We start from the raw sequence: 13,473 nt of genomic DNA on the forward strand, positions 1-13,473 counted from the left end.
ACTCCAGGATTATGGACGCTTTGCCTCTACTGCCCCACCTAATTGCTGCCAAACTTCTTTCCCTTCTGCGGGGGGTTCAGTGGGGGTATTATCATTCCTCCTGGATTTTCTGGGAGAGTTCAGATCTTAAATATTCTTTTTCAGTGTTTTCATAAACATTCCAATCCTCCCCAGATCATGCATTCTGATTTTTGGGGGCAGGCACTAGGGAGACCTTCACAAGGTTAGAATGGCTCCAAAGAGTGGCTTAGAAGACATCCCTGCTGCAGGGCGATCCTTAGATCCAGGGAGGGAGCAGACAGACGGGGGTGGGGGTGGGGGGTGGTACAGGAACTGTCCATGTGGTTTGGTTGTTCCTATTTCCATAATGATCCTGGCCCTCCCCCACTGCTGTCTATTATTAACAGATCCAGAAACTTGATCAGGGCAGCAGCAGCAGAGGGATTTTCTGGGAACCATGCCCAGGAAAGGCCCAGAAGCCCTACATCGAAATGAAGGGGCAGCTGGCAAGGAGGGAGACCTAAACACTGTCCTCTTCCACGGCCACGCAAACCTAGACCTTCCTCCTTATACACAGTGGAGATGCCCTAAATATCTTGCTTCTCGGGACTAGAGAGTCAGAGATCAGTTTCCAGTCCATCCAGACAAACTACTCAAACTTCTGAAATACAGCCCATCTTCTTCGTGGTCAAAAATGCAGCTCAAAGTATTAAATTCCACTTAAAAAATCATCAATATGAGATCACTTGTGGAATTAAAAGCCAGGATACCTAACTTCAGAAGACCAGAGAATATATAGCCATTCCTCAATTCTGACATTAAAAACAGAAAACTAAGGGGAAGGGGAAAAGGAGGTATAAAATCAAAGAACAAGATGATGGAATTAGAATAAAAAATAGAAATCGTGTAATATTCCATACTGAGACAAAACCTTCAGAAAAGGTCATAAAACAAAATACAAGTATGTGCTATTTGTAAGAAGCATGTCTACAGAAAGGCATTAAAAAAAATAAACTGCTGCATAAATCTTAACAACAAAAAGGTTGAAAGTTAAAAGAACATATCTGGGAACAGAGACTCCACTTTTGTCCTTATTCAAAGTTGCCTTGGCTGTTTTGGCACTTTACATTTCCATACAGATTTTGGAATCCTCTGCTTGTCAATTTCACAGAAATAAACCTGCTGGGATTTTACTTAGAATTGAGTTTAACCTGCAGATCAATTTGAGAACACTGGCATCCTTACAATATTACTTTCTAATCCATGGAGTAGATATATCTTTCCATTCATTTCTTTCAAGAATGTTTTGTTGTTGTCAATGTAAAGGTTCTGCATATCTTTCAATGTATCTATTTTGAGCTATTTGATTTCTTATGCTATATTTTTTTATTTTTAATTTAAGTAATTTCTACATCAAACATGGGGCTCAAACTCACGACCCCCAGATCAAAGTCACACATTCTTCCGAAAGAGCTAGCCAGGTACCCCGTTGTATTTTTGAAATTCCTTTTTTTTTTTTGTATTTAGAAACACGTAATTGATTTTTTTGCATATTGACTTTGTATTCTGGTACCTTGCTAAATCCATTTCATTCTAAGGGTTTGCATATTCTTTTGGATTATCAGTGTACACAGTCATGTTGTCAGCAAAAATATTTTTCCTTTATAATCCTTTTCTTGGTTTATCACACAGGCTTGGACCAGTATAATGATACATGGAGGTGTGGCAGTGGACATCTTTGGCTCAATCCTCATTTCATGGAGGAGGATTTCAGGATTTTTTCATTGAGAGGTTTACTATAGTGTTTTTGTTGATACCTTTTGTTAGATTAAGGATGTGCCCTCCTATTTCTGGCTTTCAAAGTTTTTTTTTCTTTTAATCATGAATAGGTATTGAATTTTGTAATGTTCTTTGGTGTATCTACCTAGATTTGATTACTTTTCATGTATTGAATCAATCTTGGTTTTTTACAGTAAACCCAGATTAGGTATGGTGCATTATCATTTTTTTTTTTTTGCTAGATCTGATTTGCCTATTTTTTCCAGGAATTTTACATCTACTTTCAAAGGACAGTTCAGGCCCTGGTTTTCCTCTGTGATATCCTTGATGGGTTTTGGTCTTCAAAAGTGAATGGGGACCTGTTCCCTTATTCCATAGTCTCTGGAACTTCATGGAAGATTAGTGTGTAAGATATGAGTGATGTCCCTTTTTCTAACATTTTTTTGGTCTAAGGTCTACTAAGGTTTTATCAATTTTATTGATGCTTTCAAGGGAATGACTTTCTACTTCATTGATTTTCTTTCTTGGACATTTGTTTTCTATTTCATTGACTTTTGGGTTTTTTTTTTATTTTCCTCTTTTTTTGAATCTGCTATCCTGTTTCTGGACATAAAAACTTAGATCACTGACTTCAGCCTTTCTTTTTAACATGTGAATTAAAGTGAATTATCACTTTACCTGTATACCAAAGGTTTTGATATGGTGTATCTTATCAATTTTTTTTAACTTTGTGATTTCTTCTGTGACCCATGGGTTACTCAGAACTGTACTGCCTGTTTATTTTTAAAGTTAGGGATTTCCAGTTCTCTTTTTCCTAACTTAATCCCCGTGTTCACAGAACATTATTTTAATTTTTAAAAAATTTTTTGAGGCCTGATGGTCCACTATGACCAATTTCAGTAAATGCTTCTGGCGTAATTAAAGAGGATATGCACACTGTTGATTTAGAGTACATTACTCTTTTTGTCAATTAAGTTAGGTTTGTTACTTGTGTTGTTCAACTTATGTCGTATTAGTTTTTGAAATAAATGTATTAAAATATTTTTAAAAAAATTAAATTCCACAGCATTCAGGAATTTCATTTCATTCTATGCTTTCCTATTCCAAATGTTTTCTTTGGGCTTCTGACAGCAATACCTGTGTATATCGCCCCACCCCCCACCCCCTCCTCAGCCTTTGAGCGACAGGAGTAGTGAGCAAAGGAATGCTATATAGAGACAGTAAGGAAGGCGTGCTCTGAAGTCTAGCAGTGCCTCTCCTTGCCCTGTTCCACCACTCAGTCATAGGCCCTCTGATGCCTTGGAAAAAAGCTGGAAGCAGAGGTTGGCTCTGTCCCGCTGAGTGCCAGAAACAGGCATGGCAACTCGGGATGTGTGCTAAGTCTTGAACCTCAGGAGGAAATGAATATTAAAGTCTGGGATAAAATGTTCCCAGCACTACCTCTTCACTTCAGGTCTCTCCCACACCATACTAAATTCTGGCCATGACAGCCAGGAGTGAGGTTCTGTTTCAGCAAAAGACATTTTATCAGATAAAGGGTACCACCCCAGCCTCCCAAACAGCTCTTATCCAGCAGCAGGACTCTTCCCAAAGGACCTAGCCACAGGGGAACCGTCATTGCCCTCTTGGCAGAACAGTGTGTTTGTGTCCAACAGATGGCAGAGGCAGGAGTGACAAGGATCATGTGACCAGAGTGCCTAGAGTCTCTATATTGACAAAATCAAATCTCCAGTTTAAAGGAAAAATTATTTTTATAAAAACAGAAACAGGTTTTATTTCAATCCTGTTAGGGAGTGAGAGGGATGGAAAACAAAAAAATGAAGGGAGGGGTCTCTTTATACACACATGACATCAGGATCAACTACAAGGAATAATACCCATTTTCATCCCTCCCCCAACTCCTAGGTGGGGTCCAAGGCCAGCTGAGAATAGATGGAACAGGAATTAAGACACAGTATGGCACAGTAAAATGGCCAACGCACCGAAAGATGGAGAAGAGAATTTCCCAGGGAGTAAGGCCCTGGGTCTCAGCTGCTTCCCCAGTGGAGGGGGAATGAGAAAACTTTGGCTCAGCAGGAAGGCAGTTGGCAAAAATCAGAGATCCCTTAGCTGGACTCTCCAGATCACAAAACTACGGGCTGAGGGAAGTCCAGATGTCTATCCAGTCCATGCTGTTCTCTGCTTTCTCCAAGACCTCTTCTCTTCAGGCTTGAGACTGAGAGCTCACCTGGTTCTCCTCTTCATCTTGTAAGGCAGGGGAGTAAGTGCTTATTCTACCCTTCCTACATCTAGGCTACTTAATTACTATTTTCTCGGCTCCTGAGACAGAAGCCAACTAACAATGCCGGCCCTCTTTGTGAAAGTCGGCTTGAAAGAGCCCTTGGTTGGCCAATTTGCCTCTGCAAAGGTTTCTCTGAGCTTGCTCCTTACAGAGAGAGCCTCCCCAGACTTGCTCGGAGATACCTTCGTTTGTGTGAGATGGGGACAGGAAACTTTGTCTCTCTCTAGCATTGGACTAATAATCCCATCTTTGGAGATGGGGATGAGAGAGAGAGCGAGCAGGTGTTGGCAGGGGGAAGGACTGGGGGAAAGCAAGGCAGTTTACATTGTGTTACAGATTCGAATCTCTGGATTGTGAAGAATCATCTAGAGCTCCAAAGAAGGCAGGGGGATTCTCTGACTCAATATGAACAAGTGGAAGTATTTTAGTGGCTACCCTGTAATTCCCACAGACCAACAGGGAATGTGTCAAAAAAAAAAAAAAAAAAAAAAAAGACAGCAAAGCAGCAGAGTCAAACCCTCTATCTTAAATCTGAATAAAACGAACTCATTCAGCTAACACCACTTCAAGTACAATCGTGAACACAGATGGCGCTGCGGAAATTCATACTAAAGAATGGGATCAAGTAGCCTGTCATCTTGATCCCAGGCACCTTTAAAAGTCATCCAGAAAATCTCTCTGAGGACTGGAATTGAAGGTGAAGTCCATGCCGCTTTACCTCCCCCAATACAATACCCTTCCAGGACAGCCTGATGAATTAAGACGTCTGTTGAAGTTTAATAAGAGGGACGTGAAAAAGGGAAAAGCACTGAGATTTGGCAGAGCTAGCAGCTAGAGCCAGAAACAAGGTGAGGGTCCTTGTGGCATCCAGAACTGGGGGCAGAAGGACGGAAAGGGAAGGGAGAGAGGCAGCAGGGTCCTGTCGTCCTTTGGCTTTACCCTTCCCCTGCCTCCCATTCCTCCCCACAGTTCATGCAGCTACTGGCCTGCTAGAGGGGATGCAATGCCCAGACCAACTTTTTATTAAGCTTATGCAGCTAACAGACTTGTAAACAGTGCCAATTGACAAAGTTTTGCTGAGTATTACAGCTGGTGTCCACTGAACACACCTCTCTCTGACATCAAAAACAAAAGACCCAAGTAAACAAATACTGAGAGAGAGGATGAAGAGACACGTCTTGAGTCTTCCAGGAAGGCAAAATAAAAGACCGCCACCCGGCTTGGTCCCAGGCGTTGCGCATGCCTCGCGTGCTACCACGGTCACGGTCATGGTCACGGCCATGGCCACGGCCCCGCCCTGCCCGCAGCCGGTCCGGGTTAGGGAGAAGGGCCATCGCGGGCACGCTGCAGACACAGCATTTGCTGGTGTGGACACCCTCCTGGAGCTGTGGTGGCAGGCTGCTGTGTCAGGAGCCCATCTCCTGGGAGGAGCGGAGGGAGCCCAGGTCCCAGAGGCAGCCCATTCACCCCAGCGGGGCAACCTTGCCCCTGTTCTCCAGTGCACTTCAGCATTGAGGTTGTCTATTCCTGGTCGGCGGTAAAACCTGAGCTGTTTTCCTCGAGGATTCCCCCACCCCCAACTCGGGGGAGTGGTAGAAGGGGGCAGGGGAGGATCACTGAGGGGGCAGGGGGATCCCCCGAGGATCGGTGACCTGGCCCTCTTGCAGGTTCTTCACCAGTTGTGCAAGCCAGCGTTTCGTGGTGGTGTCATCTTTTAGCACCTGGGCGAAGGTCGTGTCCTTCAGCTGGTCAGGGAGGCACTGCCTGAGCGCTTCGCGTGCCCTATGTCAGAGACAAACAAGCCAACCGGGGAGACCAGCAAATAAACCCACATTTGGGAGACAGGGAAGAGGCCCTTTCTTAGACATAAATATACAGAATCCTGGGAATATGAGGTTCAGTCAAGTTATCTTAAGAATCCATAACAATTCTTTAAAACTTGTCTTAGGCATGGGCTCAGAGATCTCCATGATTTGTCATCTGTGAACATTTTCAGGACGATGTCTCAATGTGGAATTCCAAGACACCGCAAAATGGAATGGAATGGTGCAATAGTTGAATTCAAACTGCTTTCTGATTTATTACAGTAAATACTGTCAATATGTTCATGGTAAAAATAGATGGGTTATAGTAAACGGAACATTTCCAAAATCAGTACATGAACAGGGAAAGATGACCTGACTCACAGTATGATAAATTAGTGAACTTTAATTCTAAATTAATATAAATTTGTATCTTTCCAAAAACTACCTCAGTTTCTTTTCTTCCTTTTTTTTTTTTTTAAGTAAGCTCTATGCCTGATGTGGGGCTCGAACGCATGACTCTGAAATCAAGTCACATGCTCTACTGACTGAGCCCACCAGACGCCCCTGCTTCAGTTTTATAGTTAAAATGCTTAATAAGAGATGAGAAGTAAAAACAAAACTATGGTAGCAACATTATCAGATGAACTTTCAAATGTTTCATTTTCTTTAAAAGATGTGCAGTAGAAAGTCAAATCTGAAAACCTCAAAACGGTAAATGTTAATGGTTTATAAAGCTGTTTTAAATAAAGTTACAGCTTTTATACTCAGACTAGTTTAAAGAAACATATTTTCAAACTGATGAAAACAGGAACCACTGAAGAACAGGACGATATGGTTGAAGAAATAGCTAGGGCTTGAATAACCTCAGTGGCAGAAGGCCGCGTTCACATTAAATCGAGTTATCCCCATTCCTAGGAACATAGAAATTGCCCCATTATGTGGTTTAGCAGAACCTGAGCAAGTGGCTTTCAGCATGAATTATGGATTTACAAAGCAAAAGGTCAAACATTTCTAAAATGCATTATATCTACAATATATGATTTCTGACAGAAAGATTATGAACATAGGGAGATAAGAAAATTAGCTCAAGAACTTTAGAGGAATCAGAGAACAGAAAATATAATTCAAGCGCCCTCTGGGATCCATTCCTTTCTTAAGAGATCTTTGAAAATATACTTCTCTTTCTGACCACCTGGGGTAGCAACAGAAAGCTCAAACCACAGGAGTAATGTGTCATAAGGTTCTCTGGGAACTGTCTGGACTCTCTGGAATGCCAGAGGAGGGCAGAGTTACAGAGATAAAACTCTGATGGATTTTTTTAAAGTAAGCTCTATGCCCAATGTGGGGCTTGAACTCATGATTCCGAGATCAAGAGTCACATGCTCTACTGACTGAGACAGCCAGGTGCCCCCAAAACTCTGATGGATTTTAAAATTTAGCACTTCAGATTTTAAAAGGATTTAATCAAGTTCTGTCAGACTAATTATCGTTATACCCCTTCTCTACCCTAAAGATACAGGAGCTATGCCATGAAATGGGGCAACTATTCACCAGAGTATTTCCCCAAAGTCCTATAAATCCTCGTAAATGTTTACCTGGGATTATCTGAGAGTCGAAGGTAACACCTCACTACGTGCTTCAGCAGACGGGCGGAAGGCTCTTTGGATAGCTGCAGGACCATCTTACCCTGTTTTCCCCCAAAATGGGTCGGGGTAGGAAAAAACACACAAACACAAAATAATCCTAGTTGACATCAGAGATCAGATATTTTAAGAATCATTATACAAGGTTCCAGGAAGCTGTTCAGTGTCAGCTGCAAAGGGACTAAGCTGTGTGATCAGAAGTAACTATAATGCGAGTAGACGAAAGAACTCACCAAGATCATGGCAACGTGGGAGAAACGCTCGTATGTCTGACATATATATGCCAAACCTGTGTCATCTAAGAGGATCTTCTGGAGGATGAATGTGGCAACCTGGAGTAAAAACAAAAATGGAGTCCAAAACATTGCTCAGACTTGTCTTCCAATGATCGATTCATCTTCCAGGAAGAATTGTGAATCAGAAAATGAAGCAGAGACCCTGACAATATGCACATCATAGTCAACAAGATATGCAGAGTTTAATCAAAATAATTAGCATTACCATAGTGAATACTTACTATGTGCCAAGATATTTCCTAAAGGCATAACATGCTTTTTCTTCTCTTCTCTTTTTTTTTTTTTTTTAAAAGATTTTATTTCTTTGACAGAGAGAGACACAGCGAGAGAGGGAACACAAGCAGGAGGAGTGGGAGAGGAAGAAGCAGGCTTCCCGCGGAGCAGGGAGCCCGATGCGGGGCTCGATCCCAGGACCCTGGGATCATGACCTAAGCCGAAGGCAGACGCTTAACTGACTAAGCTACCCAGGTGCCCCACTTTATATTCACAATACACCTATGAGGTAGGTACCACTGTTACTCTCTTTTACATAAAAGGGTAGGTTCTGGGTAATTATCAGATTCTTAAAAATGTAGGTACTTTTTCAGTTATCAAACCCCGACTATGTGGCAGGCATAACTGCTAATCAGTAACTTGTCAGGTTAAGGTCCCAGGTGACAAAGCCTCTAAGTCGTGGAGTTGAGATCCAAACCTACTTTGAATACAGAGCTTTTTCTCTTTTCCATGGGCCAAGATGAGTTTAGAAATTCAGCTGTGCCTCATCTCTTCCCAATGAGGTAAGTAAAGCTTTTCCTACTCGTGTTGTATATGTGTGTACAATTTATTCATACCTACTCTTTTTTATTTAAAGTGGGCTCCATGCCCAGTATGGAGCCCAATGCAGGGTCCGAACTCATGACTCTGAGATCAAGACCTGAACTGAGATCAAGAGACAGTCACTTAACTGACTGAGCCACCCAGGTGCCCCAAGCTTTTCCCACTCTTAAAAGATCTTTAATAATTAAGATTTTGAAGCCTCCCTTCTAACACTATTCCAGCAATAGTAAAGAATACCTCAATTTAAACTCATTAACTCTTGCACAGAAGGGACTAAAAAATACTAGTCTAATTCAAGTCAAACAATTATTTTAATGATTCCCTTCCTTGGCTGCTCATTAGAACCAACTGTGGCAATTATTTATTTTATTTTACTATTTTACTTGAGTATAAAATTGTGGTTGGGCTAAATAATGGCCCCCAAAGATATCCAGGCCCCCATAACCAAACTATGTGAATGCTACCTCCTATGGCAAAAGGGACTCTGCAAATGTGGTCAAGGATCTTGGGGACAAGGGTGCCTGGCTGGCTCAGTTGGAAGAGCACATGACTCTTGATCCCAGGGTTGTGAGTTCTAGCCCCATGTTCGGTGTAGAGATTACTTCAAATTCAAAGAAAAAAAAAAAAGATCTTGGGGAGATGAATCATTCTGGATTATCCATGAGGGACTTAAATGTAATTACAAGTGTCCTGATAAGAGGGAGTTGGAGGGAGATTTGACCACACAGGAGAAGGCGATATGACAGAGCACAGAGATTTGAACATGTTACACTGCTGGCTTTGAAGATGGAGGAGGGGAGCATGAGCCAAAGAATGTAATTCTTGAAGCTGGAAAAAGCTAAAAAGGGATGCTCCTAGAGGCTCCAGAAGGAATGTTGCCCTACCAACATTCTGACTTTAGCTTGGAGAAACTGATTTACAATTTCTAAGTTGCAGAACTCTAAGAAAATAAATTTGTGTTGTTTTAAGCCACCAAGTTTGTGGTATTTGTTATGGGAGCAAGAGGAAATATACACAGTAAAATGTGTATAGTGCATATATATTTTTACCTATGTACACATTTATGAACCACAACCAGATTAAAATATAAAAGATTTCCAGCACTCCAGGAGATTCCCTTGTGTCTTTTCTCAGTCAATACCCTTCCCTGAGCGGGGCGCCTAGGTCACTCAGTAGGTTAAGTGTCCAACTTTGGCTCAGGTCATGATGTCAGGGTTCTGGGATTGAGCCCCACATCAGGGTCCGTGCTGAGCGGGGAGTCTTGTTTCTCTCTCATTCTGTCCCTCCCCGCTTGTGCACGCTCTCTCTCAAATAAATAAATCTTAAAAAAAAAAAAAAAAACCCTTCCCTGAGAAGTAAACATTACTCAGACTTATCCCCACTAATTGGTTTTGCCTGTTCTTGACTTTCACATCAATGGAATCATACAGTATGAATTCATGTATGTGCTGGCTTCTTTTGCTCAATATAATCCCTATGAGCGTCATCTATGCCGCCTTTACCAGTATTCTTCCTAATTACTGTGGAGTTTATTTTGTGGCTATACTATAATTTATCTTTTATGAATAAGGCTACTGTAAACATTCTTATACATACTGTGATGTACACAAGAACTCATTTCTCTTGGATATATCCAAGAGTGGGACTGCTGGGTCACAGTGTAGGATTACGTTGATAGTGGTTACTGACAAATAGTCTCCCAAAATAGTTATACTGCACACTCACCTAGGGGGACTTTTTAAAAAACACCAATGTCCAGACTTTACCATCATAGAGAATGATTCAGTAGGTCAGAGATGGGGCCTGGGCATCTCCATTTTTAAAACACTTCACTGGGGTGCCTGGGTGGCTCAGACAGTTGAGTGTCCGACTCTTGATTTCAGCTCAGGTCATGATCTCAGGTTTGTGAGATCAAGCCCCAAGTTGAGCTCTGCACTGGGCATGGAGACTGCTTAAGATTCTTTCCCTCTGCTCCCCCCGGCCCCAGCCGGACACCCACCCTCCCCTTAAAAAATAAAAACAAAAACAAAAACCACTTCACAGGTTGAGACCCCCTGCTTTACTGAGTACCTATTACAGCAAGGTGTTAGACTAAGTATTGTACATAAAAAGCAAATGTGGTAAGGTTTCTGCTTACATGGAGCAAAGGAAGGTAAGCCAGGAGCTATTCATCATACCAAACAGAATATGCCATATAAGCTAATGGGAACCTATATGCATTCAGAATGGATTAACTCAATTAATGCGCAAAGAATGTAAATAGGGGAGGGATCATTAGAATGGAGTTCCTGAAAAAGGGAGAGATGTAACAAAAGAAAGGGGTCTTTTTCTACCCCGTCCATAAGAAGCCAACTTGAAAACCTATTCATAGGCAACCACTAATATAAGATGACAGAGTACAGTTGTATCCATTCTGATCTTGTCCCAGAAATCCACTGAAATTAACAAAACTCCCTAAAATTAGGGAAGAAATGAGAGAAGAAAAACATGCACATAGATCCACACGTCACTTACCTTTTATGTGTTTAAGCAGAAAAATGCATACAGAGGTATAAATACCTCCCTAACAAACATCTACCAGACTGGTAAATGGGATGGAAAATATTCGGAGATAAAATATTTGATTTAAAAGCTGCCAACATGAGCTCCTACCACCTCTCTTTCCATCCATTATTTTTAAACAAATAGTGATTTTGGATAAAATTGCTCCCAATTGAAAACTTTTGCAAAGATATACCTGGAGAAGAGGTAACAAGTAATAATTACCTACATTTTCAAAGAAATTGAAGGAAACACGGATTTTAAAAAACATCAAAAAAAAAATTCAAAGAGGATAAAAATTTCAAAGAAGAGCTGAAAACACATGAGAAGCGAGAGGGCAACCACGAAGGAAAAAAAATCAATACAAAATTAAACTGTAACATGCACACATATAAACTACTTCTGGAAGGATACAAGAAAGTGGTAATACTGGTTACCTGCAGGGAGAACTGAGAGGCTGAGGTAGGAGACTTATTTTTATTTGTATTACTTGAATTTGCTACTTTATATATGTACCATGTTTAAAGTTCATTTATCTTTTTAAGTACTCTCTATACCCAACATGGGACTTGAATTCACGAACCTGAGATCAAGAGCCATGTGCTCTTCTGATTTCCAGGTGCCCCTGTATTGCATGTTAAAAATAAAAAATTTTAGGGGCGCCTGGGTGGCTCAGTCGTTAAGCGTCTGCCTTCGGCTCAGGTCATGATCCCAGAGTCCTGGGATCAAGCCCCACATCGGGCTCCCTGCTCCATGGGAAGCCTGCTTCTCCCTCTCCCGCTCCCCCTGCTTGTGTTCCCTCTCTCACTGTGTCTCTGTCAAATAAATAAATAAAATCTTAATAAATAAACAAATAAATAAATACATTTAAAAATCATTACATCTGCTTATATCCAACTCAGCATTAAATATTCATTGAATTAAAAAATTAATTCACAGGGCGCCTGGGTGGCTCAGTCGGGTAAGCGGCTGTCTTCGGCTCAGGTCATGATCCCAGAGTCCTGGGATCGAGCCCTGCATCGGGCTCCCTGCTCGGCGGGAAGCCTGCTTCTCCCTCTCCCACTCACCCTGCTTGTGTTCCCTCTCTCGTTGTGTATCTCTCTGTCAAATAAATAAATAAATCTTTAAAAAAAAAAAAATCAATTCACTATGAGTGAGCATACTTTAGAAGGAGAGGTAGGATATTGCTAAAAATAGCAACATTGAAAAGTAGCCTTGCTGAAAATCACCTGACATAAAATAAAAAAGCAGAAAGCTACTAGAGGGGGAAAAAAGATATATATATAGCAGAAAGCTACTAGAGGGGGAAAAAAGATATATATATAGCATAACTGATGTTGCTGAAGTGAGAGGCCAAAACAAATTAAAAACTATAAAAATTAATAAGAGACACAAAGTAGGCTCTTCCAAAAAAAATTTGATATAAGATTATCAAATGAACTCAAAAATAATAAAAGAAGCTTACAGAAAAGGCAAATTCACCAAGAAAAGGAAAAACTTAGGCTGGCCCAAGATTTCACTGTATATTCAATATCAGACGACAACAAAGCCATGGCAACAGAGTTCTGACAGGGAAAATTAGGTAAGAGCCTTATACCCAGCCATGTTGTCATTCATAGTTAAAGAGCAAAATAAGTAGAAGCTCAAGTACGTATAGTATACACTTGAGTAAGCATAAAAAATGTCTGGATTAAGGGGTGCCTGGGTTGTTCAGCCTGTTAAGTGTCTGCTTTTGGCTCAGGTCATGATCCTAGGGTCCTGGAATTGAACCCTGTGTCGGGCTCCCTCCTCAGCGGGAGCCTGCTTCTCCCTCTCCCTCTGCCTCCCACTCCCCCTGCTTGTGCTCTCTCTCTCTCTCTCTGACAAATAAATTAATAAAATCTTAAAAAAAAAAATGTGCCCTCTGAGCAGGGAGCCTGCTTCTTCCTCTCCCCCACTGCTCATGCTCTCTCTCTCTCAAATAAATAAATTAAAAAAAAAAATGTCTGAAATAATACACCTTTGGAGAAGTAGTTTCAGAGAAAAGGGAGAAATTCAGTGTTTAACTTTATATTCTTCTTAAGGGTTGGGGTTTTTAAATGATCATTTTTTTTTTTTTTTTTTTCTGGATTTTATTTATTTATCTGACAGAGAGAGACAGCGAGAGCAGGAACACAAGCAGGGAGAGTGGGAGAGGGAGAAGCAGGCTTCCCGCCGAGCAGGGAGCCCGATGTGGGACTCGATCCCAGGACTCTGGGATCATGACCTGAGCCGAAGGCAGACGCTTAACGACTGAGCCACCCAGGCGCCCCTAAATGATCATTTTTTAACAA

General features: G+C 41.4%; 1 protein-coding gene across 3 annotated transcripts in view; it reads right to left on the reverse strand.

The window, feature by feature from the left end:
- Positions 1-3,038: 3,038 nt before the first annotated feature.
- Positions 3,039-13,473, reverse strand: part of CNOT9 (CCR4-NOT transcription complex subunit 9) — a 31,509-nt gene continuing 21,074 nt past the window's right edge. For 2 of the 3 annotated variants that reach the window (XM_032402257.1, XM_032402250.1), the window contains 3 exons: positions 7,742-7,840; positions 7,461-7,552; positions 3,039-5,842 (listed from right to left, as the gene is read on the reverse strand). In XM_032402257.1, the coding sequence (XP_032258148.1) occupies positions 5,674-5,842; positions 7,461-7,552; positions 7,742-7,840 (360 nt within the window). In that variant the 3' untranslated portion in view covers positions 3,039-5,673. Of the gene's footprint in view, positions 6,777-7,460; positions 7,553-7,741; positions 7,841-13,473 lie in introns of all 3 variants that reach the window. The other variant, XM_032402266.1, reaches the window with a different exon arrangement.

The sequence above is a fragment of the Phoca vitulina genome, unplaced genomic scaffold (assembly GCF_004348235.1).
Source record: "Phoca vitulina isolate PV1807 unplaced genomic scaffold, GSC_HSeal_1.0 scaffold1, whole genome shotgun sequence".
In the NCBI taxonomy this organism is placed as follows: Eukaryota; Metazoa; Chordata; class Mammalia; order Carnivora; family Phocidae; genus Phoca; species Phoca vitulina.